The sequence below is a fragment of the Motacilla alba genome, chromosome 14 (genome assembly GCF_015832195.1).
Source record: "Motacilla alba alba isolate MOTALB_02 chromosome 14, Motacilla_alba_V1.0_pri, whole genome shotgun sequence".
In the NCBI taxonomy this organism is placed as follows: domain Eukaryota; kingdom Metazoa; phylum Chordata; class Aves; order Passeriformes; family Motacillidae; genus Motacilla; species Motacilla alba.
The window spans coordinates 9673084-9698217 of NC_052029.1; the positions used below are offsets into that span (position 1 = coordinate 9673084).

Here is a 25134-nt window from a genome sequence, read left to right on the forward strand (position 1 = left end):
CAAAAGTTTGTCTTTCTTCATTGAAAGGATTTGTGAATAAGAGATTCCTGCTGTTCAAAAGGTCTAGAAGCAGATAACGCTTTTTTGGCATTTTGTAGGCAGAGTTTACGTCAGCAAATACTTAGTTAAACATGGCTAATTACAGGAGCATTCTGCAGCCTGGAGAGGCCCTGCCTGGTTCTGTACCTTGTAGGCAGCTTTACTGAACCCTTACACTCAGGCAGAAGTGGTGCTGAGCTGTTCCTTTGCAGAAGTGCTGTTGTTGTCACCTACACCTCCAGTGTAAGAGCACCCGGAGCCTCACAGGGTGACATTTGCTTTTCTCAGCCATCTCAGACGGGACAAGTTCCTGAGAGCTGCTGAGCAGCTTCCCCAGCTACTGCCTTCATGAAAGTATTGCATGGGAGATGCTGAAATGCAACCTCGTTGTTTGATCTCCTGCTTCTTACTTGGTCTGTTTGTGAGAATGTTCTTTCTGCTTTGCTTTTTTTCCCTTGACACACATACAATGTATATTTAGATCAGGACTACATTAGACATTCATTTGGTTAAATGGTTTCTCACTCTATTCAGTCCTGCTTTGCTGCATCTGGAGCAAAATTTAATAGTCCACTGAGTTTAATATTTGCTAAAAATAAATAGGAGAGGGTGGAAGGAATTTCTAATGTAGCTGAGAAAGTTTTACAACAGCTTCTTTACACAAAAATCATAACTTTGCATTTCCTTTTGTGTAAATGGAAATTAATTAAATCTCCTGTACCTGAGAAGGGAATAGACACATACCATTTCTCTCTTACAGTTTTGGAACAAGGTTGTATAGGAAGCTTTAAAATAGAGATTTATCACCACAGACATATAATTTATTTCAGCATTAGGTAGTTGCCAGTGGCATAAAAACCAGCTTCAAAAATGGCATGAATTGACAATTTGGATGGCAACATCATCAGAGTAACATGTGGGGAAAGAAATTTACCCACTTGTGACTCTGTTTTTTGTAAATCAGGATGGAATCCTGTTGAGAATACATTTATACTGATGTTGGTGCTTACACTTCTTTGAGTGAGTTCTTAGGTTCTCTTTCACAAAAATTAATTCTTTTAACTAACTACATCAATTCCATGTAATGGTTCAGTGGACTAAAGTGAAATGAATATAATTTAATAAAGTAAATAAAGTAAATTTAAATTAATTGAATAAGACACATTTACAATTATAATCCATTTTCATATCTTAATGTTAAAACTCAGTGAAAGTCTACCTGTTTGAAGTCAAAGTAAGCAGAACCTTCCTAATCAAGCTTATAAAAATCTACTAGGTATTCCTGAGTCAACAGAAATGAAACCTGTACTAAATTTTGCAGGATGTTAGTGGCAGATGCAAATCCAAACATTAAATATTTCCCAGGAAGAATGTAATTCCTTAATGATTTACAAGGAATGGATTTAAAAAGAGCTGTTTTATCTCTATTTAACACACTAAAAAATTAATGCAAACTGAATTTTCTACCAGCAATTGAAAATATGCAATATCATATAATCCAGAGCTTTGTTTCTTCACGTGCAAGTTTAATAATTTGTGGGAAGAAATCAGAAAGTTCTGACCTAAACCCATTTTAGAATGACAGATAGATATTAAGAGAAAACAATTGACACAAACGAGAACATTTCTTTTACTGTGTAACTTTAAAATGCAGTTTTCTTCAGCCAATTTTCCTTAAAATGTGAAATTCTGGATGCTGGACTTTGGAACAGAGAAAAAAGCCTCCAGTTATATAAAACCACTTTTAGGTCAGTGATGGCTGAAGGTGGAGGTTAAAACCAGTGATATTTATTTTGTCTCTGTCAGGTGGAGAAGCAAATCACTTTGTCAAATACAAAAAGACAGCACTGACAGGGAAAGAAAGGTTACATTTGAAAGCAGGAGATGTGATTCTTTTGTGGGGAGGGAGAGCAGAGTGTGTGTCCCAACATTCCTAAATAGAGAAGCCAATCTTTGTGCTCAAAACAGTGATCTGGAAGAAGAGCTGGGTCCTGTGATCAGCTCAGTTCCTGGTGCTTGGAGATGCTGGTTTGTAGTAAATGAATTGTGAATCTTTTGGGGCTTTATTCACAGTTACACTGAGGACCTTTAACACCCCTCGGGCAGCTCACTAAGACTGCTAGACAAATATTCCTTCCACATGAATAATGTTATCAAAAATATTGAAGAAAACCAACTGAAAATAAAACTATCAACATCCTTTAGTTGATCCAATTATCTGTCTCTAAAAAAAGGTTTTAACACCTCCCACGCTGAACAGCAGCTTCAGTAATTTGGCCATGATAACAGTGCATAATCAAGAAACACGAGGCAGTGATACGTGGTGACACGTCCCATTTTGTGTACAGGAAGAGTTTTGTTTAAGTAAATATATTTTCTTTGTAAGTACCTTTCAGATTACTTGCTATTATGTTGCTCATCCCATTAGTCTCGTGTGGTTACCACAGATGTTTAATTGCAGAAATTGCAAATGAGTGAATGTAGCATTCCTGAGGATGGAGATAGGAGATGAGGCTTTGCACCCTTGTTTTTGGTTTTTGGGGTTTTTTTTATGTTGTTGGTGCATTTGAAGATAGGGAGTAAACTGTGACTAATATGTAGAACAAAGGATTGGAAGGTTTGGTTATTTAGCTTCCACCAGTGACTAATTCACAGCAAACCTTAAGTGTCCCATCATTATAGAACAGTGCTCTAACAAGTCCTTGTAATGATATGCTGCCATAATGCCCCAGATGATATTACAACATGATGTTTTATCAGAAAATTACATCAAAGGCCCAGCACTCAATTATGATAGGGTGGGTTGGGAAATCAAGCAGCCTGCTGTGCTGAGATGCAGTGAATTGTTTTTAGCAGTGAAATGAGAACACCCTTGCACTGTAGACCTGCTGGAAGGCTACAAAGGGAGGTTTAAACCTCATGTCTGTAGCTGCTATCAATCTCAACATTTTTTCTGTGTGGAATTTGCTTGAGGTCAGTGGCAGAGCTCAGAAGTAGCTCAGACCTAAGGCACTGCAGGGATCAGGACACAGGATCTGCCCGTGTTACACCACAGAAACACGGTGGTGTTTGAATAACCATCCTTACACAGTGTGGCTCTAACCTCAGCTGCAAGGAGCCACACTCATGTCCTGGGGCCCCAGCCCTGATATCCATGCTCATGGGAGGGAGATGGGATAGAGTGAAGGATAAATTACTGACCTTGATGTTTCCACTGGATATTTACAGTGCATACAGAAAAAGACCCAGTTTTGTCATCACCAGCCTCAGTACTACAATAGCAAAGAGCTATTTAAATGGAGATGGTGGCTGTTTATACATGAAAAAATTATGTCATGCATATTATGTATTGTATATAAAATATCACTAATTTTAAAGGGAAGAGATCACATTTTGCCTCCCATCCATGAAATCCACAGACAACCAGACAAACATTCTGGGATTATTTTAGAAAGTAATTCATTATAAATAGGATAATGAATTAGTAATAATTTACTAAAGCAACAAAAGAGACGATTGTATTCAATTTTATTATTCAAGTAAAATATTTCCTTTGTAAGGAAAACTAATTAGAATGTTTCAAAAAATATGGGTCATTTGGTAACACAATTAGTGTCTTCAACCAGACAGAAGATAGCAGACTGAGGTTAAACACACACTTGGTAAGAATAGTTTGAATCAAGTATATCCCATGGTAGAGCAAATTCAGAGGGACAGCGGGGATTTAGGTTTATGGTTTTTTTTGTCTTCCTGGACACCATGTTCCAAATACTACTTTGAACACAAACCTTTCCTTTCATGTGTTCCCAGGGGTGCACTTATTGTACATTTCTTTGGACAATCTGTGCTCCCAAAGTCATTATATAATCTTGACATAATTAGCCTTTTTGTTAAATTATTTGGAAAACGGAAATCTGGTGTGTCAGTCATATGGTATTTCCCTGTTTCCTCACCGCAGAGTCCTGATTGCTTAGGATTAACACTTCCATTTATGCTGCTTAGAGCTGACACCTCATTTTCACGTACTCCAAGTTCAGCATAATCACAGACCTAAACGAGAATAATCTTTATTTCTAAACCCTGCTGGTATCAATAATTCAACAAGGTCACCTCCAGCCTTGGAAACGCTCGGGCTGCAGAGGGAGCGTGGTGTGCCCATCCCAGTGTGTGACCCGGGGCTCATCAGCTCCGCAGAGCAGCAGGAATAGGCCCAGCTCACCCCGAGGGATGGCAGCGGGGGCTGCGCTCCGCAGGGCTGATCCCAAGGGATGGCAGCGGGGGCTGCGCTCCGCAGGGCTGATCCCAAGGGATGGCAGCAAGGGCTGCGCTCCGCAGGGCTGATCCCAAGGGATGGCAGCGGGGGCTGCGCTCCCCAGGGCTGATCCCAAGGGATGGCAGCGGGGGCTGCGCTCCGCAGGGCTGATCCCAAAGGATGGCAGCGGGGGCTGCGCTCCGCAGGGCTGATCCCAAGGGATGGCAGCGGGGGCTGCGCTCCCCAGGGCTGATCCCAAAGGATGGCAGCGGGGGCTGCGCTCCCCAGGGCTGATCCCAAGGGATGGCAGCAGGGGCTGCGCTCCGCAGGGCTCATCCCGAGGGCTGGCCGGGCCCTGTGCTCCCGCAGGGCCGATCCCGAGGGCCGGCCGGGCCCGGTGCCCCCGCAGGCGGGCCGGTGCCGGGGCAGCTCTGAGGGGCTCCGCGCCCGCACCGGCCCTCAGGGCGCACTCAGCCGCCAGGGGGAGCCGCTCACGCCGCGCCCTCGAGTCCCGCGCGCGGGCTCGGCCAAATCCCGCCTTCCCCGCCCCACCCTGCCAGCCGGTTGGCGAAAAGAGCCGTCAATCCGAGCGACGCCCCGCCCCGCCCTCCTCCAACCGTTCGGAGCGCGGCTTGATTGGCATCCGCGCGCAGCTGCTCTCGCGCCGCAGCCCTCCCCCGCCCCAGCTCTCCCTCTGCGGGAGCGATTGGCTGATACAGCTGTCAATCTTGGATTAGCCCCGTCCCAACCAGTGGAGCCGCCTCCTGAGCGCGAGGCGCGGTTTGATTGGTGCTTCGGGCTGTCAATCAGCGCCGCGCCCCGCCCTGTCGCGGTCAGGTAGCCCGGAAGATGGCGGCGGCGGCGGCCGGTGGGGCTCTGTGAGAGGAGCGGCGGCGGGGCCGATGCCGCGGAGTCGGGGGGCGGCGGCTGCCGCGGGGGCTCCCCGGAGTCGCTGAGAGCCTTGAGCCCCTCGTTCGGCGCCGGGCCTCGGTCCGGGAGCGGACGGCATGCGGCAGCGCGGGGGGCTCGGCGGGAGCGCCGGGCGGCGGGGGGGCGGCGGCCCGCGGCTCCTCGGCCCGCGACACCTGCTCGGGCTCGTCCTTCTGCTGTGGCCGCTCGTGGGGAGCGGCGAGGCGGCTCCGCTGCCGCCAGCAGGTGCAGGTGAGCGCGGGGAAGCGGGGCTGGGGGTGCGGCTCCGCGGCGGGGCCCGGGAGCGGCGGCACTGCGGTTTCCGAGCCCCCGTCCCTCCCCCGTGCTGCGGGCAGGGCTCCGCCGAAGCGTCGGGAAGGGCACGGCGGGCGGATGGGGCTCCCCGGCTGTCGGTCGCGGCTCTGCCGCGGGCAGTGAGCGGTATCCCGCTCTGCATCGCTCAGACCCCTGACACTGAGCCGCCGGCTCGTTCTGTCTGTGTGTTTAGCGCAGACCTTCCTGTAGCGCTGCTGCTTTCACCTGTACTGAGCTCGGCGGGATTTTGCTTTTTTCTGGTTTTGCCTGTGAATCACCGGGACTCCCGTTCCTGGGTGGAGGCTCTTCAGGGCAGACGGCACTTCCCTGTTTTCCGGTCAGATTAGTCGGATTCCCCCCCACGGCCCCCCCGGGCCGGGCTCTCTAAATAGTCATGTAGTTCACATTTATTTCTCTCGTATGTTAGGTAACGCTGACTTCCTTCGATTTCCCTGCTAATGTTCCTGTTTGTCTTAAAAGCACAAAGTAAGCAATATGTCCTCGCAGTCGTAGGACTGACTGATCAGAGGTTTATTAGGATTCACACGTACCAACTGTGTCTTTGGTTCATTTTTATTGTTGGCGTTTCATTGGGACTTGCAAACAGCATTGTATTGAGACTGAATTTCGTTAGGGTTGGGTTGGTTGCAATGTGTGCTGAGATTCCCTTCCAGCCGTGAGGAGTTGTACAGCTGAATTAGACAAGATGTTGAGGGAGGAGTGGGGAGGGAAAGATACCAAGCACAGAGATTAGGTAATTTGGCTGCTCTTCCGCATGAAGTATCAAAACTGGGAGTGGAACCCATACTTCCTTTATTGTTGGTCCTGTGTCTCTTTCCCAGTTTTTCCTTCCCAGAACAATTATGAATTGTTCATAACTCACTCCCATCAGCCTGCTCTGAGGTCTTTCATACTTTGTGTAAAAGTGAACTTCTGGTAAAGAGAAAACTGTCAGCTCTTTATTTCCTTTGATGTTACATGATAATTTTTTCATTTATATAATACTTGAGGTTTATCCAAACAATATGAATTTGTCATTGAGCCGTATGGTAATACAGCAGAATCAATTCTGTGTGAAGGATTTTATAATGTATTTCCTGGGTCTTACTTTCCTTTAAATGCAGCTAATTTTTCTATTTAAAAGAAATGTCAAAGGTCCAATTTTATTTTTTTTCAATACAGTTTTCTCTTTCCTATGGGGACTGTGCACATACCTTACAAAGATGGGGGAAAAAGCATAACTTCCATGGCACTGGTAAAAAGCTTCATTCTCAAAATGAAAAGCTGATTGGACAAATTGCAGGACATAGTATTGAAGTGTTGTTGTTTGTTTTTTTTTTTAATTCTGTAATTTAAAAGACTGAATCAGCTGTGCCAACTGCAGTACTGCTAAGAGAAATATTTATGATGCTGTGATATTGGGCTCATACAACATGAATGAGATACTGTAATTTTATACGTAGGTTTTGGTTATATTTAGGCCACAGTATGTATACATGGGGTGTTATCTCAAGTTTAGCCAACTGTCCAGATGCTGTCGTGGGAAACCCAGTGAACTCCAGGAAATGAAGCTGCTGCTTTCTCCTGTGCCTTTGCCCGTGTAAGAGACAATGTATTTGGATTACTTTATTGATGGATATTTAGTATTGAAACTTTAGGGCCTCATGAGGTGCCTTTTCCAGTTTCACCGGCATCACTTTTGCTGCGAGGACTTCCTCCTGCCTGAAATAATGTGTGCCTGGTGGGTTTGGGTGCAACAGGTTCTTAGGCTGCAACGTGTCCTGTATCATCACCTGTATGAGCAGCAGGAGCTTGGGAAAGCTGCAAGGCCTTTGTTTTTTTTTTTTTCCTTCCTGGGAATATCTTCCCAGTGGATGACAATGAGACTGGTTCAGCTTGAACCTTCTCTGTCATTCTGGGCAGGTTTTAAACCTGTCTGAAGACAAAGCTGTGACGTTATTTTGCAGGGTTAAGAGCCATGGGTTGTGTTTAAAGACAATTCAGCCATATTGTGAATGTCTCTCTTGTGTCCCATGACAGGTGGCTTTGATTTCCTCTGCTGGGGCTGGCAGCTGGTGGTGGGCTCCGTTCTGGACCTTGGCAGGTTTTGCAGTTGACTGTAACACTTAGTCTGATACATATGGATTGAAAACTTGAGAGGAATTTAATGGGCTTTTCATAGAGTGATTGCTAACTGGTTTCAAAATTACTTTAGAATCCCACAATTCTTCACCTAGCAAGAATGGTTGCTTCTTTGGCAATGGAGAAACATTTTTATGTGTGTTGCTTGTAATAGAAAAGATGAGATCCACAGAAAAGGGAGGAAAGTGCCTGCAGTTATTGTAAGGAATTTTATAGAATCTTTCATGAAGTATACTTATAATAAATTCTCCTTTGGGGAGGAAGCTGGAATGCTGGAAGTGGTGATGGGCAGGTTCTAGCAAGACTAGATTGGATTCCTTGAGCAAAACTGCTCCTGTTTGTGGGCATGCAGTGGAAGTTTGCCAGACAGGGTGGCTGGGGAGCTGTCAGGTTCCAGGGCCCCGATGGAGAGGAATGATGCTGCTCTTAAGTGTGGCTTCCAAGTGCTTGCATTGACAAGATATTCTGTATTTGTCTTGCATTTTTGGTGTTATGTTTCTAAACTAATTTTTACCCAACAATAAGGAGAGGAGGTAAAGAAAATCAAGCTTGAACTGTTTCCTTGGTAAGGTTCATAGCAATTATTATAGGAAATATGAAAAACAAGCTGTTGAAGATGCTACTGCCTAAAAATATTTACCCAACTTAGATTTAATTTATTCTGTGAGTGGAAAAAAGGGATACTGATATGTACTATGATAGTTCTGAACTTAAGGTTTGACTATACTGGAGGTGAGAGCTGGGGCAGTTGTGCTGGAAAGGAGTTTCAAGGCTGAAATGTTGAAATTGTCTTTCACCTGCAGAGTGTTGGTGATTTTCCCCAAATGCATCAGCCGAACGTGACTTCCACTACCAGCTGTGTGGCTCAAGGAAGGACATTTGGGCACTGCTTTTCTGCAGCAGTGTTTAGCAGCCAAACAGTGCATCACAAACTGCCATGGCTGCTTTACTGTGCTAAAGCTTTACGTGTACATTCAGGCTCTCAGTTCTGACTTGGATTTCCATACTTGACCTTAATTCCACCGAGCATCTGAATCAAGTGTGTGTGTAATGTCAGACAAAGTGTTTTCATTGTCTCTCTGCTCTATGGAGTCTTTGCAAATACAAAGAAGAGGGACTCAAAAATACTTTTATTATCCTGTAAAACTTGAATAGGTGGTAGCATCTTTAGCAGGTGTGTTCAGTTTCACACTTGTGATGACTGCACAGTCCAATCAGTTGAAGTGAGGAGCTGGACTTGGTGCCTGCATGATTGCTTTTTGAGAGCCTTGGCCTTGGAACTGAGTGGCCCAGTTGGGTGTCAGTGGCAGGGAGTCCCTGCTGATGGACGTGGTCATGTAGGATCCAGGAGATTCTTAGAATTTGGTATATAGTATCCAGAGATGTTTATCTGGAGTATCTAAATATTCATGCAGCTGTACGAGTCTGAAGTATCTAAATATTCAGTCAGCTAGCCTCAGATGACAAGTTAAAACTTTGAGATGAAGTCACTTTTTTGTTGTTTTTGCATTCAGATGAGCTCTGTAGTACATATATTCTCCTGGGAAAATTGTTGCTTGTGAGTTGCTTTGGCTTGGTGTTTTACTTGGAGTTCTGTCAGACTGGGGCCAAATTGCAGTTGTGGCCTGTGGTTTGGTACAATGTAAAATGTCTGTGACTTGCACGTAATAAGAAAAGCCATTTTCTAAGTGTATACAAGTTAGCAGCTTGGGTCACTGGAAGTTAAGAAAAATCCTGGTTTTACAGCGGGGATTTTAGTTGTGGTCTGTGCCTTTCATGGGAATGGTCTAGCCTTCCTCCCCTTTTGAGATTAACTTGTTAACTTGTCGCTGTATTTCTTTTTATAGCTTCTGTCCCAGGAACTTAAAAATCATAGAACTAAAAAAAAATTGAACTGGAAATTTATCTTTCATTTGTATGTGTGAGTTTGAGGTAAGAAGCCAACCCTGACTTTGGCCTGCAGGGATGTTCCACGCAGAGCTTTGTTCACAGGCTTGGTTTGCTTTCTGTGCCTGTGGCTGTAAAGTGTCTGGACTTTGCTACAACTAAAGGAGTCCTCATAGGACGAGGTCACTTTCTGAAGCAATTTCTTATGTCTTGAATGCTTGGGTGTATTTAATAATTCCCCAGGTATCATTGCAGTGTATTAAGATAGCACTGATCAGAGAGTGTTTGAAGGTTTGTTGGCACAGCATCAGGTGCTGGGCATTGGTTTGAAAGGACCCATTGCTGGGTGCTGGTTGTGCCCCTGCATAAAAATAAAAAAGATTTTGTGAGATCCAACATTCTGGATAGGTAAATATGATTGGGAGTCATTTTCTGGATGCTTGCTCTAGTCTGGTTTCAGTCGCTGTTCACACACGGTTTATCTGCGTGGGATAAAGGCACCTCAGGCAGAGAGTAATGCCAGAGCTGCAAAAAGCCCAGTTGTGTTTCGGTGCTAACACTGCAGTTCTGCAGCAGAAGGACAGCACATGGAGTACTGGAGTCCTCCTTAGGTTTTATTTTGGGGCTGTCTTTCTGTTTGTCTGGGCACTCAGTGTCTGGAGCTTGATACAGTTCTGGATACAATTTGCAGAAGCTTCAGTGCTTTTGTTGCTCTGTATGAGCTCTTTGTTTTCATTGTACTGCTGTTATGAAAGGTCTTGAGCAACGTCTAGATACAAGAAACATTTTGTCAACTTTTGTAAGCAGAAATGAACAAAATGTGTCAGGATAGTCCTTTCAGCCTGCATGTGTGCTTTAAGTGCTGTCTGTAGCAAGGTGTTGTGCCATATGTAGCTTAGGCAAGGTAGTGGTGGGAAGCACATTGTCAGTAAATTGTCTTCTGGGTGACTTTCAGTATGAAATGCTGTACAAAGTAACACCTTGTCCAACACTGCTGCACTTACAGAAGTTTCCTTCCTGATAAGAAAACATCACTGTAGTGATTTAACAGTGACATGACTCTTCTGGGACTACCACTGCAGCATGGTATGAAAGATGTGTAGAAAATAGTAACAGATTTTTTTAGTGCTGACTTTTAAGCTTTCAGCCTGTAGACCAGATCCATTTCTCCCAAATCAACCACTTTCTTGATGGTCTGTTCTGCCCAGGGATCCTTTAGCAATGAATAGGGATGAGAAATAGATCTAATAAGCTCTTTTTACAAAATGCTGCTGCTTCCTTTCTCAACTGCATTTCTTAACTCAGCTGTACATTGGAGTTGGAAAGGCATCTACTATAAAATCAAGATTCTGGAAAATCCCATCACATGAAAGTTGCATTTATGGATTTCTTTCCTGTGAACTGCAATTATTCTCTTCAAAGGCATTGTATCTTAATGGCTTGTATTGCTGTCAAATGGCAGGAGAAAGAGATGCTGTCATTTTGGTTTCCATGCTGCAAATAATGCTTTTCTGGTGGTTGATGTGTGATCCTCTCATGCTACTTTGAATTATTGTGGTCTATCCTGTCTTAAAAAAACCAAACTGCAACTCCTATGCCTCATTGTTGCAGAAATGGTATAGCAGATGGAAAAAAAATGTGCTTGAGCAGGAATTAATTGTCAAAATTGACATCAGCAGTACAGAATAAAGTGTGCTCAGCAGAATTTGGTGAGTGTATGTACATATATGCACATACATGCAATTAAGAGTCAGTGACACATTTGCAAGATGATAATGCTACCCAGATTTTCCAGAAACACTGCCATGAAGGCATAAGGCACATAATTATTTAGCATGGATATTTTTTGCCTTGTCTTAAGATGCCTTTGTGCAAACATGAGATTCTAGCACTGAAACTTCAAACAGATCTCACTCTGTAAACACTTGAAGTACCAGCCTATATTTAGTCCTTATTAAAATTGAGCAGTATGCTGTTATGTGAGTAATTCTCTGACATTACTGGGATGACTTGTAGGATAATAGAATAAGGTCAGTAATGTAAAACTAATCCCAGCTCAGAGTTTTGCTGGTTGCTAACTGTTCAGCCAGTATGCAGGCCAGGACAAGTGCTCAGAAGCAGGAGGATCAGAGCAGTGCTGTTCTGAGATGCTGTGTTCCAGGAGAGTCCAGCACTGCCCTGGATATTCTTGCCTTAGGATATGTAACATGTGCCACCCTAACACGCTGAGTGGATTTAACCACATGTAGAAACTCATTTGAAGCACGTTGTAAAATATTTAGGGGGAGCATAGGATAAAGCAGTTTGAAAAAAATATTGGCTTGTCCTGCAGGATAGACTCTTTTTAAGGACAAATGGGAGGACAGAAATGATTTGCCAAGAATTGTTGATGTAGAATTGCACATCCAGTTGTGATATGAAGTAGCTAAGATTTCTTCTTGAAAATATTGTAACTTACTGCATAGGACAGTGATATTTCAGGGTCACGTGTCCACAAAACACACATTTAACTGTGCAACTGGCTTTTGACACTGTAGAAATATATCCAGAACTCAGGATGGGTTGCAGGAGTGTCAGAGGCGTTTTTATCATTTCATGAGGAACACTCTGTAAGAAATGACCATGGTGCTGTCTTTGTTACCATTTTTTTCTGGTGGTTAATTGTTGTAAAGAAGAAAAGTTGTTGACTTTTCAGAAGAATTGTCTCTGCATGTTCCTTGGCCTTTCATCCCACCCACCTGCCCCATAATGGAGTTGTAGGGTAAGGCAGGGATTGTAATGGACAAGTCGAGTAGAGGGATGAAATGTCTCAATTTCTGTCTCGAGGAATATGGGAACAGACTTGTGCTTGACTTTTGTTTTTTTTCTCACACTACTGCTGAAGTCTTGTCATTTTACTTGTATCTTTCCAAGTGCCAGACTTTGATTTAGGCCATGTGGCACAATTCAGGTTTAGCCAGGAAATTGTTTTATTGACAAGCTGTTAGTTACAGCTTCTTGTTTTCAGAAGAAGTACAATTGTGCACAAGTAACTTGGATAGCTGTAACTTTAAGTCCCTAAGAGTCTTTTTTCTTAAGAATATATCGAGAAAGTATGATTTTCCGTAGAAGGAAAAATCAGGTGATAAAGTGCTTTTGTAAAAGCGTACATAATAGTGAAGGTTACTTTTATTAGTAATGCATTAGACATTTGCATTATCCAGTGTAAGGGTAACAATAATGTCATGAGAAGACAGACTTTTGAAGCAACTCTTCAGTTAATAATATTTTCAACAGTTTGTTCTAGGTTACTGTTTTAAGGTAGTAAACATTTGTGCTTTAATTGAGTGTCTTCAGTACTAAGAATCTGAATGCTGGAAATTTCAGGTGTAGACTGAGAAATGTTGAAGTTCCTTTAGCAGTGTCGTGTGTCTGTTCTTAGAGATTTGCTCAATGAAGGATCATTTCCAGTCTCTGCCTGAAATACTTTGGGCATTTGGAACCATTTTGGATTCCACCACGGTGCTGCCATTGTGTTGAGGACAGCAAACCAATGAAGATCTCAGATCTTGGGAATGTTTCTTCCTGTAGTACTGGTACTGTGCTGGTAATGGCCATTCAAAGCAAAGGGCTGATTGGAATTTGGAGTGTCTCTCTCACACTAAAATTCTCATCATTTTATTTTCAAAAGAATGTCTGAAATGCAAATAACACTCCTTCAAAACTTCTGTTTGCGTGTGTTGTATCTCAGTTGAAGGTTGGTGATTTGAATGCCCTTCTAATGTAGGGTTTTAAAGCCCACTGTGCTATAGCATTGCACAACTAAATAATGGTACTGCACCCATTTCTTCTGAAACTTAATCTTGAAAATGATGCTTTTTTTGGCTCAATTGTTAAATGGAGCATAGCAGGAGAAAATTGAGATTACAGGAATGTGCTAACGAATGGAATGTGCTTGCGTTTGGTTGGGGTTTTTTTGTTGTGAAATGGAGGAGTTGCAGTGCTGTTGTGCTTCACCTTGTCATACAAATCAGGCATTACACAATAGATGTGTCTAAAATAATTTTGAATAGAGGTTTGGCTTAGTAGTCTGCCTGTTACCTGCAGGCCATCTGAATGTATAGGCCTGATTCTGTCTGTATGGTTTTGTGCTTATTAGTAGCAAACCTCTGAAGACTTCACGGTGTAAATAAATGCAGGAGAAGCTGTTTATGAGGGAAAGATAATGATCTGCATCTGACTTGTGGAGAACTGGGTAGGAGTCGATAGCACTTTCCCACTTAATTGCTGGCATAGAAGAGAATGACAGCATTATTTAGGAAAGTTGGGAACGCTTTTAAAATCACTTTTGTCAAAACCACTATCAATTAGGGTGATATTACACATTTAAATGTGGTTGCTTTAATATTTGTTAAAAGCAGAGTAAGTAAACTGACAAAGTTTATGAAAGGTGCCCTGGGTTTAGCTAGGGAACAAAGTTAGATTTGGTCATTCATTAGTATTTTAAAGACTGTGCTGTTCTGACTTGGTGTCATAAAGTAGCATCTTAGTTCATGATCATATAATTTGAGTGTGTCCAAGAGACAGTTTAAGTGACTGCTGTCATGCTAGATTTGTGCTGGAAATAGTTATAGCTATTAGTGCCAGTTATATAGCTGCTCTTGAAAGGAAATGGGCTCTTGCTTATGCAGTGGGACTGTTGTTGCATAGCAACTACTGTGCTGAAAGCTTAAAATCAGATGCTCCCTTGAAGTTCACTGTGCCCCAATAATGCTTAATTTATCTGTGCCTTACGCTGCCTTTATCGCAGCAATCAACATCTTTTATGAGTGCCCTCGCTTATGGCTGGAATATACATTTACTTTTCTTTCTCCCCATGCTTAGAACTGTGTGGAATCATGCATTTTTAGCCCAGTTTTATGAAGGTGGAGACCTTAAGAATGTGATTACTCACATTGAACCAAAATCAAGAGTTCAGGCATCCTGGCCTTTTGCAATCTGCAGAAGAAAGGCCAGCCCAGCATCCCTCATGTATGGGCAGCCACACTTGCTCCTGCGTTGTCCTGAGTGGAGGCTGTTGCTTGACAAGTAAACATAGATGGAATATTTGGCTAGTTGGCATGCTCATTACTTGTAATTAATGATATCAAAGGATGACATGAGGGTGTTGGAGAGTATTGGGAGCAGACTGGGAGATGGGATAGAGAAGGGAAACAGTCACAGTGAAAAAAGAACTTGGGTTTGCTTAGGTGTTGCATTTGGTGGTTGGAGAACTGTCTTATGAAGAATGGAGATGTCAAGGAAAGTCAGGAAGGTGTAGGGAATCCTGTCCTGTAGAAGCTGCTTTAAATATGCTTTGTGTGAAAATAACATTTTCCAGCCCTTGAAGCATTGTAATAAGCACTGATGGGTGTGTTGTCAGGTCTGTACTTGATCCTGAGAATGCCAGCACAGTTCATCATCATTGTTTCCTCAGTGAGCCTGTTCGTGTGCTCGCCTGTGTACAGCCTTTGACTTCACATGTGCTGTGCTCAAATTTTGGCTTTAGTGAAGAACTTGCTTAGGAAATGGCATCTTCAGAGGTGCTGAGGAATGTGCTTCAGTAGCTGCTAATTAAATACCTGCCTCAGCCAGGGCTTTGACTTGTTTATGATACCTTGTACCTTTAAAAAGTGGGTAAATAACATAGATGTATTTAATCCTGTGTAGCTTTGAAAGAATACCTGGTGTTCTGTGTTGATGATTTAGGACCATCTAGGTGCCATTTTGGGATGGAACATGTCCTAGCACAGAGCTTTGTGAAGCATTATGTTGAGTTCACCTTGCAGTAGCACACAGAGTGACGCAGCTGCGCTTCAACTCCTGCTTATTTTAATACTGATATAATCCAGGCCTCTTCCTCTGCCTTAAGTAGTTTGGATATACCAAAGCAAACTAGTCTAGACTGTTTGTATTAGCTGACAGGAAGCCTTTTACTGTTGGCATGTTAGAAAGAGTATTTTTTTTAATGTTTGGTGGCTCCTTTCCTAAAGAACAGATTCTGACTTCTGGGTAGATATTAAGATGCCTTAGGTTGTTACTGCATAGGGTTACAGTAAATATGGCAGGGTTTTAAACTGCTATGCTAAGTAAATCTATTAACTTCTCCAGAATTTATGATATTAAGAACCTTAACTTCTGTAATAATTATGAAATTGAGTGTTTATTGGAGTTTATCCAGGTTTATATTAAAATTATTTCAATTTATAGTGTTTTTTAACAGGTTTTTTGATTTAGGAGAAGTCTTGTGTGATGACTTTATAAAATGGTCCTCTGCATTAATTAGAATGGATTTCTTGCTGGTTGCTTTTTCAGTCAAGACCATAAAATAAATGTCATTGCTTCATACTTCCACAATTTACAAACAAAAGGATGTATTCAACATCTTCTAGTTCCAAGTCATTTTACTAAGCTCCAGTGAATTAATCACTGGATGGAAATAGTTGAGAAGTGCAAATGAGGTTATACTGCAGCAGATTTTCAGCACTTTGTCACAAAGACCTGTTCCAATACTTAATCAGTAACTTCTGTCACTGAATATGCATTCATGCAAGCTATTAAAATAGCTTCATCTAAAATAAATTTTAGCCCAATTACAGGTTGCCATAATTTAATACTTAACTTTACATTAATTTTTTAAAAACCCCTGCAAATTAAAAATATTACTTATTAATTACCATGTAAGAAACTTCAAAGTTTATCCAAACAGAGATGGGTTCTGTAATTCTTAGTAAATGGCTCTCACTTGTGTGAGTCATCTGGAATGCTGTTCTGTAACTGTTGCAGAAACTTGCCCAGGATAATTGGCATTTTTCTTGTATTAAAGCTTCTGTTCATAATTTTCTATGTGAAAATTGCCTTGTGCTTTTGGAAGTTTAGATGACTTCCATCTTAACAGACCATCAATGATTAGCTGCCTTTTCAAAGCTGTATTTGCTTTAAGAAAAAAATCATTACTTTCTCCAATTAATTGCTGCTCGTTCTCATGGCTTCATTTCTAGAGAATTATGAAAGGTTTTGAAGGTTAGGAGGTAGCATAATGAACAGCAGCAATATTTTTCTTTTCTGTATTCTTTCCAGGACACTTAAAAGAGATGGTTACCTTATGGGGAGCAGTGTAACTTGCATGAAAGGCTTAGACTTTAGGCTTGATAAATGGGTAATTTCCTTCACAGAAGGAATTCCAGCAAAAATCTTATCTTTTTCATATAAGGTGTCTGAACACATATGCAGTGTATCTAACATGTACAATAAATGCAGCTTTTGATTGATAGTGCTCAACGTCTCACTTTGAGCTAAATAAACCACTTTGAGTTAAATAAATGTCTCACTTTATTGTGCATTAGGTCATCAGGAGCTTGAATCCTGCTAGCATGATTTGCTATGATTACTTGTAACTGCTGGGGGTCAGAAGTGGGGATCCTGAGTTGGAGTGAGCATGGTAATGTTTATGTAAATATAAATACAAGCTGTGGTTGTGCTGCTGTAGCTGGGACAGTGCAGGGCTGAGAGTTGGTGGCTAGAAGCACCATCATGACCAGCTGATGCACTTGCAGTAGATGAACTTCTGGGGGCACAAACCCCTGGCCAGCTCTTGAAAACAAACAGTAGAATTGAAGGAAGTAAAGCAAGCTCTGAAGAGCTGCTTGGAGTTTTGGTAGAGGCTGCTCAGAAAGGCCACCTGAAAGGTGACATGGTGCTTGGAGCCGAAGGTTCTGGTGAGAGGGGAATTGTCCCCTCAGTTTCTGTGGGGAACAGGAAGTCACTGTAAAATTCCTGTTAGCCAAAAGAGTCCTTAGAGTGTACCAGAAGCCCAAAAGAAAGTTTGATAGCATTTTTTAGTGTTTTATACACTTGGCAGTTGAGGTGCTTTACACCCTGCTCTCAAGGAGCTGGTCTGAAGTCCTCAAATAGCAGGAAAGCTTTCTGTGAGTCGTGACAGTGCTCGTGGTGCCTGAGTTCAGTGTGCAGGGGCTGGCTTGGCCAACTTTGCCAATGTATGAAACATTTGAGGGGGTTCAGGAGTCTTGATCTTCGACGGGGAGGAGTATCTTGTGATTGTGGTGATGTGTTCCTGGGTGTTCGCTAGGGAAAATCTGCATCTGTTCATTAGATAGTCTGAGGTGAGTTGACTTCTTGTTTCAGTGAAATTGTTGGTGAAGGTGAGGAAGTTGTTTGGAAATCAAGTCTGATGAGTTTGGAAAAATGTCTGAAAAATCATTTAATTTGTAATACCTGGTAATTTTTTTTTTTTTTTTTTGTAGTAAAGCTACCTTTTGTTATTTGATTTCAATTAGGAGTTTAAAAGGAATTCCTTAAATTTTATCTACAGCTGTATTACCTCTGTGTGTTTGTTACAGTAATTTAGCTAATTAATGACTTCACAGAATGTTTATATTTGCTGTTCAGGTAATTTTTAGTCTCCTAAGTAAGGCTACTGAACATCTGGAGGAAGTAAACACAAATCAGCTGTTATCTTCCCCTTTTTTCTTGTTGAGGCTAAGAAATAGAAAAATATCCATTGTGTTACATAGAAGACTTGATTTAAATGAATATAAATTGTTCTGTTGAGAGCCCTTTTCAGAGATGCTTTGTTCTGTTCAGAATTATGACTAAAAGCTGGTGAGTGGCCTCACGTTGTTGTTGACCTGTGTTTGAACAATGCTCAGTATCTGCAGTGAAGTATCCCCGGTCCCTAATGAGGTTAGAATGCCAAAGCTATTGTGGAAACTAGAAATCACTTGTTTGAAAACCTTCTATTTTTGCTAACTTTTATTTGTTGTATTGGTAAAAGTCCTAATTGTGTGGAAAATGTGATCTTCTGGAAGTGTGCTGACACACTTTGGAGCAGGATTTTCATTATGTCAGTTTAGTCTTTACTTGTAATTAAAGTAAGTAAATATTCTGTAAGTGTTCAGTGGAACATGATGAAAAGCTTTTTCTGCAAATCTCTCAATTTTTGCAGTGTTTTGGAGGTTTAAGACATAGGTGGACAGGTTTGTGTCCCTTGACAAGTGATCAGCTTCTGCTTTTCTTATTTTTGAGGCTTCATTTACACCCTGTCCTGTTGTCAGACGTTCCCATTGATACTCAAATGCTCTTGTAAAATCCAGTCAGTCCAGTCACCTGACATTGTTAAACTGACAGTGATGTAATAGCTAAATAAATTTTAATCAAATGAGGTCCAACTACTCCTCTGATCCCTGTGGCAGTACCTGTTTGAAAAGAAACAGCAACAGCAAAAACAACTCCTCCAGATGTGTGCTCTGGTCTCCTAGGGAACCACATGTCTTTGTTCTCTACTGAAGATGAAACCAGGGATGAAAATAGGTTTAATACCCCTGGCAATAACTTAAGATTTTTCTAAAATGCCATTTGAGGCTTTTGATCCTGTGAGTAATAACCTGACTTAATCTCAGGAAATGTGTTGTAGAATGTTTATATATAAAATTTTGGAAAAATATTTGAAGTGTTTGTAAAACAGCTAGAAATCTAAAATTCTTGAAATGAAGACAATCACCTAGTGAATCACAAGGAACAGAAATGATGTGGAACTGATTACATCCATTGCACTTGTGACAGCAATTTGTGTGCTTGGCAGACTGTCACAAATGCATTTATTGAAAGAGAGAGTACTGCCTTGTAGTGATGTATTTTACATTTGTGTGCAGTCTAAGTGAGGATTTCTTCTAGCTGCTTGTTCCTGTAGGTCAGGTGTTTTAGCTCTTGGGAAATATCTTCCAAAAGACTAGATTTCTACTCTGTGTTTGGATATTTGTATAAATTTATTGACTTAAACAGAATCCCAAGGCTTGGTGCTATCACTGTTCATCATTAACTTCAGCAAATCACGTTGGCTGAGGCCTCTTAGCTGGAAGCACAGAAGTGCAGAATGGTGCAGGCAGGTGGTGAAGCACAGATCAATTTTGCCAGTTTTCTTCTCTGTTCAGTTTCTTCTTAGCTTTGATCACATCCATGGGATTAAATGTTCAGACTCCCATTTTTAAATAAATGCAGGTGGATAATATGTTTTGAAGGAACTTCTTAGGGTGCTCAACATATTTATTTAATACTGCATGCATGTTTATTTCTAGGAGAAGGAGCTACAGCAGAAGTTCCTTCATCTTTTGTGATTCTGTCTCTGTGCACTCTGGTAGTCCTGGTCGTTCTGCTGGCAAACTGTGTCTCCTGCTGTAAAGACCCTGAGATAGATTTCAAGGTAAGTCCTGAAGTTATCACTGTGTGTACAGGTGATATTCTCAGCTGCATCCTGGTGTCCAGAGCACTTGATTAGTTGTGCTGATGCTCTGCAGTGTCACTGTGCATCCTCTCTCCTGAAGCAGCCAGTGACTGTATTCCTACAGGCTGAGGGTCCTGATATAGCTCTTTATTTTAACTAATTGCCCCCTGTTACAGTAAGGATCTTTAATATCTTTTCAAAACAATAACTAGCTATCAGAATTAGTAGTAAAAGTTACACCTTTGAGACAATCTGCTGTAAAGAACCTTTTTGTTGTTTTTCTGTGTTTTGTTTTTTCCTAGTCTGCAGGTGGGGTCTGTCAAATAAGAGTACTGAAGATGCCATATCCACTGTAGCAAAACTCTTGAGAAATTGTCATCAGAGAATTGTTACTTTTGGAACATCTGTAATCTGTGTTCCTAAAACTGAGTTTTGCTCGCATTTCTAAATGGAGAATATTTGGCCTCAGCAGTTCATGTAATTCATTCAAAGCCAGGGCTAGCATTTAAAGTGAAAACGAAACAAACCAACAACACCAGCAAAACCCAAACCATCAAACCCACAAAAACCCAACTAAACAAAAACCCCTTGATTATTAAAAGCAATGCTTTAATCTCTTTAAGACAGCAATTAATGGAAAGTTAGGAATAGAACACTAAATATCTGTCACCATTCTTGGAAAAAAGCTAAGCTTCCTTAGGAGTGCTCATTCAAACTGAAGGGAATATATTAGTGCTTTTTTAAAGGCAAGGATCAGCTTGTTTACTAAGACTTCTTTTGTTTAGGAATTTGAAGATAACTTTGATGATGAAATAGATTTTACACCTCCAGCAGAAGATACTCCATCTGTTCAGTCTCCAGCAGAAGTGTTTACTCTTTCAGTTCCCAATATTGCTTTACCAACTCCCTCCCAGTTCCCATCTCGTACAGGTAAAGTACTGGTTTTCAGTGCAAAAACAAAAGTAGGCATTTTCAGTGTCTAAAATGGAGTGTGGCTGTTTGTTTGACTTTACTGTAATAAATAACTTGTTACAAATTTCCATCAACTGAGCCAATCTATTTTGTAGGGTAAAGGATAAAAGGGGAAATATTACTTCTAAGAAGTTAACCTGTGGCAGGGTTAAGAGAGCTTAAGAGAACACAAAACTGCCTTAAAACCCCCTCTCTAGATTGCTGTAATTATATCTCTGTACACCTAAAGGGTTTGAAGTACCCTGGGACATTAGTGACTTCTGCTCTTTAGTGGGTTTCTTCATGGCTAAGTTGTCATTGGATTTTAACCACCACCCTTAAATAGAAATAGAGTGAAACCTTTACTTGACAGCAGTGCTGCTGCTCAGCTGCATCACTGTCTTGATGTCACTGTAGACTATTTGTGCAGTAAATGTGATCTTGGTAAGACAGAGCATTAGGTTTCATCCCCCTGTGTGGAAGGGGTTTTGGAATGTATTCTTCAAAATACAATTTTTGTAAAAGGAAACTTAAGCATCTTATCATATTATAAGTAGAGTTTAGCCTAAAGTACTTACTCTCATATTGTGCTACTTCACATAATTTTACATACTGCTTCGGTTGCTTCATCATTAGATGTTCAGGGAAGCTTCTAGTAAAATTTCTGTACAAATTTCAAGAAACTCTCAGTGTGCCTTTAATACAAATGACTCAGTATTTTACAGAGCTGGGGAAAATTATGAGTGAAAAATTTTGTCAGCTCTTCTGTGTAGCCATAATTGTTAAAATGAAGCTGTCACAGTAAGTGTTTTGCCAGAAGGAAGGCAATGTGCCTGAGTACTTGGATAAAATGTGGTTGCGCTGCTGTGGCCTTTGCCATGCTTAGGAGCACACTGACAGTGATTTATACAGCTCTGGCTCTTCCAGTACAACAATACTGCTCTAAATGGAGTTTATGGAAACAAATTGTGGGCTAGAGTTCTCTGACAAGAAAAGGTTTTGTTTAAATCAATGAGTGTTCCTCACCCATTGGGCAGCAGAGGGGTCAACACTGCTGAATCTCTTCTGCTGAACGAGGTCTGCCATTGTTACTGCCCATCCTCTGCCAAGATCTGGGTTTTCTTTTCTCTTTCTGTTGTCCTCTCTGGGCTCTTATGTGAAGTATTTTTAGTTGAAAAATGTCCTCCTTCCAGATGGTAGCTACAAATAGGGCAGTTGGGCTGAAGAATAAAGCAGGCAAACCTTTTCTCTTGTAATGGTAACTAAATAACTGTAGTTGTTAAGATGTACAAACAATGAGTTTTGTCTTGGGTTTTCTGTTTTATTTTCATAAGAGACTTTTGTAAGTAGGTTATTTTCTCTACCCAGATACAGGCTATAATACACTTTTATATTGGAAGCAGAACTTAGCCTTTTTGCTTTCTTGCTGAGTGTGTTAAAAGCCTTGTAAGTTCATGTTAAAAATACGTAAGTTCATATTTCATCAGGACAATTGCTGTGGTTTTACTGGGGGTGTGTTCTGGTGTGGTTTAGAAGCTGGACCTGAGAAAAGCTTCACTTGAGTGCTGTTGTCACATTACCTTCCTATTTTATGTCCATCTGACTAGGGTTTGGTGCTGGGGCTGAATGTGTGCACCCAGCTGGGTATAAATCCTGTCGAAGCTTGCATTGTTTCCTCAGCAGTTGCTAACTTTGGCCATCTGAGTGGTTTCATATGTGTTACGTTTGTTTCCTTGTGAGACAGATGGATCAAAGTCTCAAGTTGCACGTCAGAGTCTAAACTACATCCAGGAAATTGGAAATGGCTGGTTTGGAAAGGTGAGGAGTTATCTCTTCATATTGTACAGATTGAGGCTTATTCTCAGGTGACTAGGCCTCTGTATTTGCTTTAAAATGCTACTCAAGAAACAAAAAAAGCATAAAAATTTTAGTTGAAATTAGATATTTCCTTGCATGCATTTTTTAGCTGTAATCACAGCACTAATCTGTGCTTTTTAAATTTACCTGTAGATTCTTACTAGACACTAGCTAGACATTTCACTACCATGGATTTGATTTAATACACTCCTGGTTTTACCAATTCTTTTTAGGAAAAAAATTAAGTAAATAAGTGGTCTTCACTAGAAAACGTTTTCTGAAAGCTGACTTGTAGATCAGCTGTCAAGATTAAAGTATGTGTATTTAATTGTCAAAGCTCTGTTTGTGTTTGTAAAAAAGCGAGGAAATCTTTCCTGCAACATGTTTTTAGCTCTTGTTTTTCTTTGCAGGAAGACTACAAATGTTTTTTCCCCCTCTGATTTAAGACACAATCTCTCTTTCAGGTTCTCCTTGGAGAGATCTACACAGGCACTAGTGTAGCAAGGGTAATAGTGAAGGAGTTAAAGGCAAGTGCAGGTCCCAAGGAGCAAGAACAATTCTTAAGAAATGGAGAACCATATTAGTAAGTAATGTTTCACAGCTTCATTCTGCTGCAGATAGATTATGGATATTGCTTTTGTTCAGTGTTACTGTCTCTACTTGCCCTCCCATATAACTGTAATGTTTTTCTTTAAAATGTGAAACGCGCTCAACCCAAAGTGAGCAAAAGTTGTGTTCACATAGCTTTGTGTGCTTTACCTTGCCTGGATGTGCTGTAAAAGACTGGTCAGTGAAGAGCTTTCTCTTCTTGGTGCTTTCTAGCATCCTGGCTACATTTGCATCTAGGCTTAGGTTGTTGGCATTTGTCAGAAGAAATTTCATGCCTTCTGCTGCATTGGCACAAGTGGTTTTGGAGCAATTTTGGAAAAGTAACTGATCTGGCTGGGAACTAACCTGGCTAAAAAAAGGTTTATCTTATAGCCAGCTCTGTACCTTGGGGTAGTTCATGAGTTGCATGCTTTTATTTTTGGCATGAGGGGCTGTGGGAGGATGAGTGTGACTCTCATGTGGCAATCCTGGCTTTTGTGGGTTTGAGATCCTGTGAGTTTTGGCTGCTGTCAGTGATACACTTCAGCAATACAAAGGTACAAATGGAATCTGTGGCTTTGGGACTTGCACCTTCTGTTCCTGCCACCCCCCTCCAATGTAATGTGTTGAAACTTCTGGTAGGGATTTCAGTATGTTACATTCTACTGTGATCTTCCTGGCTTTAACTGTATTTTTTCACTCCAGCATTCTTCAGCATCCAAATGTTCTCCAGTGTATTGGGCAATGTGTGGAAGCCATTCCTTATCTCCTAGTTTTTGAGTTCTGTGACTTGGTAAGTGCACTTATATGAGATGCTGCACTTGTTTTTCCACTAGTGTAAATTGTGTGTGGTATATTTACTGCCCTTTGCTCATGAAATTATTCTTTTGCTTTCTTGTTTTTTGATTAACCAGAATTTTAGAAGGCTTTTGTTTGTTTATTTTTAGAGGAACCACGATTACAGTTTTTTGTTTGTACTCTTTTCAGTTCATCATGTATGTTCCAAGTGCTTGTGGAGTGTTCTGAAAAGGCAACTAGGTGTTCTCTGATAATGGAGTTCCCAGTCTCTCTGTCTGCCTTCAGCAAGGAGCTGGGAGGGCAGAGGGTGTCATAGAGGGAGCTTTTTATCACAGTCCAGTATCGCGTGCACACACCAACATCACATCCAAAATATTTGCTGTCTGCAATCCTAATGTGCTTTTATTAGCATTTATGTGAAAATGTTAATTTAGGAAAATGGAAGAATTTCTTCCCTTCTGCCTTCTCCTCTACCTCCAGAGTGCCCGAATTTTACCCATGCTGTGCTGCTTTGTGCTAAAATGCAATGGTGGGCTCACTTCTGATATCAGTCGTGTGTATTCTAATAGTTAGAGTTTTTAGTTTCAGTCTTCATTTTCTTCCTGATCCTTTCTCATATGGTACTGTTCTTTTCCCTACATTCTTATCCTTTTATTTCCTTTCTCATGCCCTTTTTATCCCCCAAGCAACTGCCTTGTGCTTCCTGGGCACTGAAAGAAAAGCTAGGAACACACTGAAAGGTGATCCCCCTGCTTTCAGTGCCACATGGTCCCTGGAATGGGAGGGACAGCTCAGAGCCTTGCTCAGCCACTGCAGTCCTTGGAATGTTCCTGAATGTTGTGAGGAAGGGGGGGCATGTACAGAGCCTTTGAACTGTGCCCGGTGTGCAGAGCCATGAGAGACAAAAATTTGGATCCATGGGCTGGAAAGACTTGAATTGTTTTATAGTGGCATAACACATTACTAAAACCAAACAAACCCCAGAGTCCAAGTGGCTGTCTAAACATTGGTTCAGTGGCTTCTTTTAAGGTTTGTTGTGTAGATGTCACCCAAAGCAGAGTTCCTTGGGAAAAGTCAAGACAGAAATGATGTCAGAAGTGCACAGATGTTACAAAGGAATGAGTTTTTCAGAAATGAG

The 25134-nt window shown here is 41.4% G+C and overlaps 1 protein-coding gene across 2 annotated transcripts in view; it reads left to right on the forward strand.

The window, feature by feature from the left end:
- Positions 1-5098: 5098 nt before the first annotated feature.
- The window catches only part of LMTK2 (lemur tyrosine kinase 2), a 42600-nt gene continuing 22564 nt past the window's right edge, over positions 5099-25134 (forward strand). For both annotated transcript variants that reach the window (XR_005258604.1, XM_038150854.1), the window contains exons 1-6: positions 5099-5452; positions 19657-19781; positions 20588-20732; positions 22498-22571; positions 23075-23193; positions 23904-23991. Coding sequence is in view for 1 of the 2 variants with exons in the window: in XM_038150854.1 (XP_038006782.1) it covers positions 5299-5452; positions 19657-19781; positions 20588-20732; positions 22498-22571; positions 23075-23193; positions 23904-23991 (705 nt within the window). In the remaining variant the exon portion in view is untranslated. The remainder of the gene's footprint in view (positions 5453-19656; positions 19782-20587; positions 20733-22497; positions 22572-23074; positions 23194-23903; positions 23992-25134) is intronic.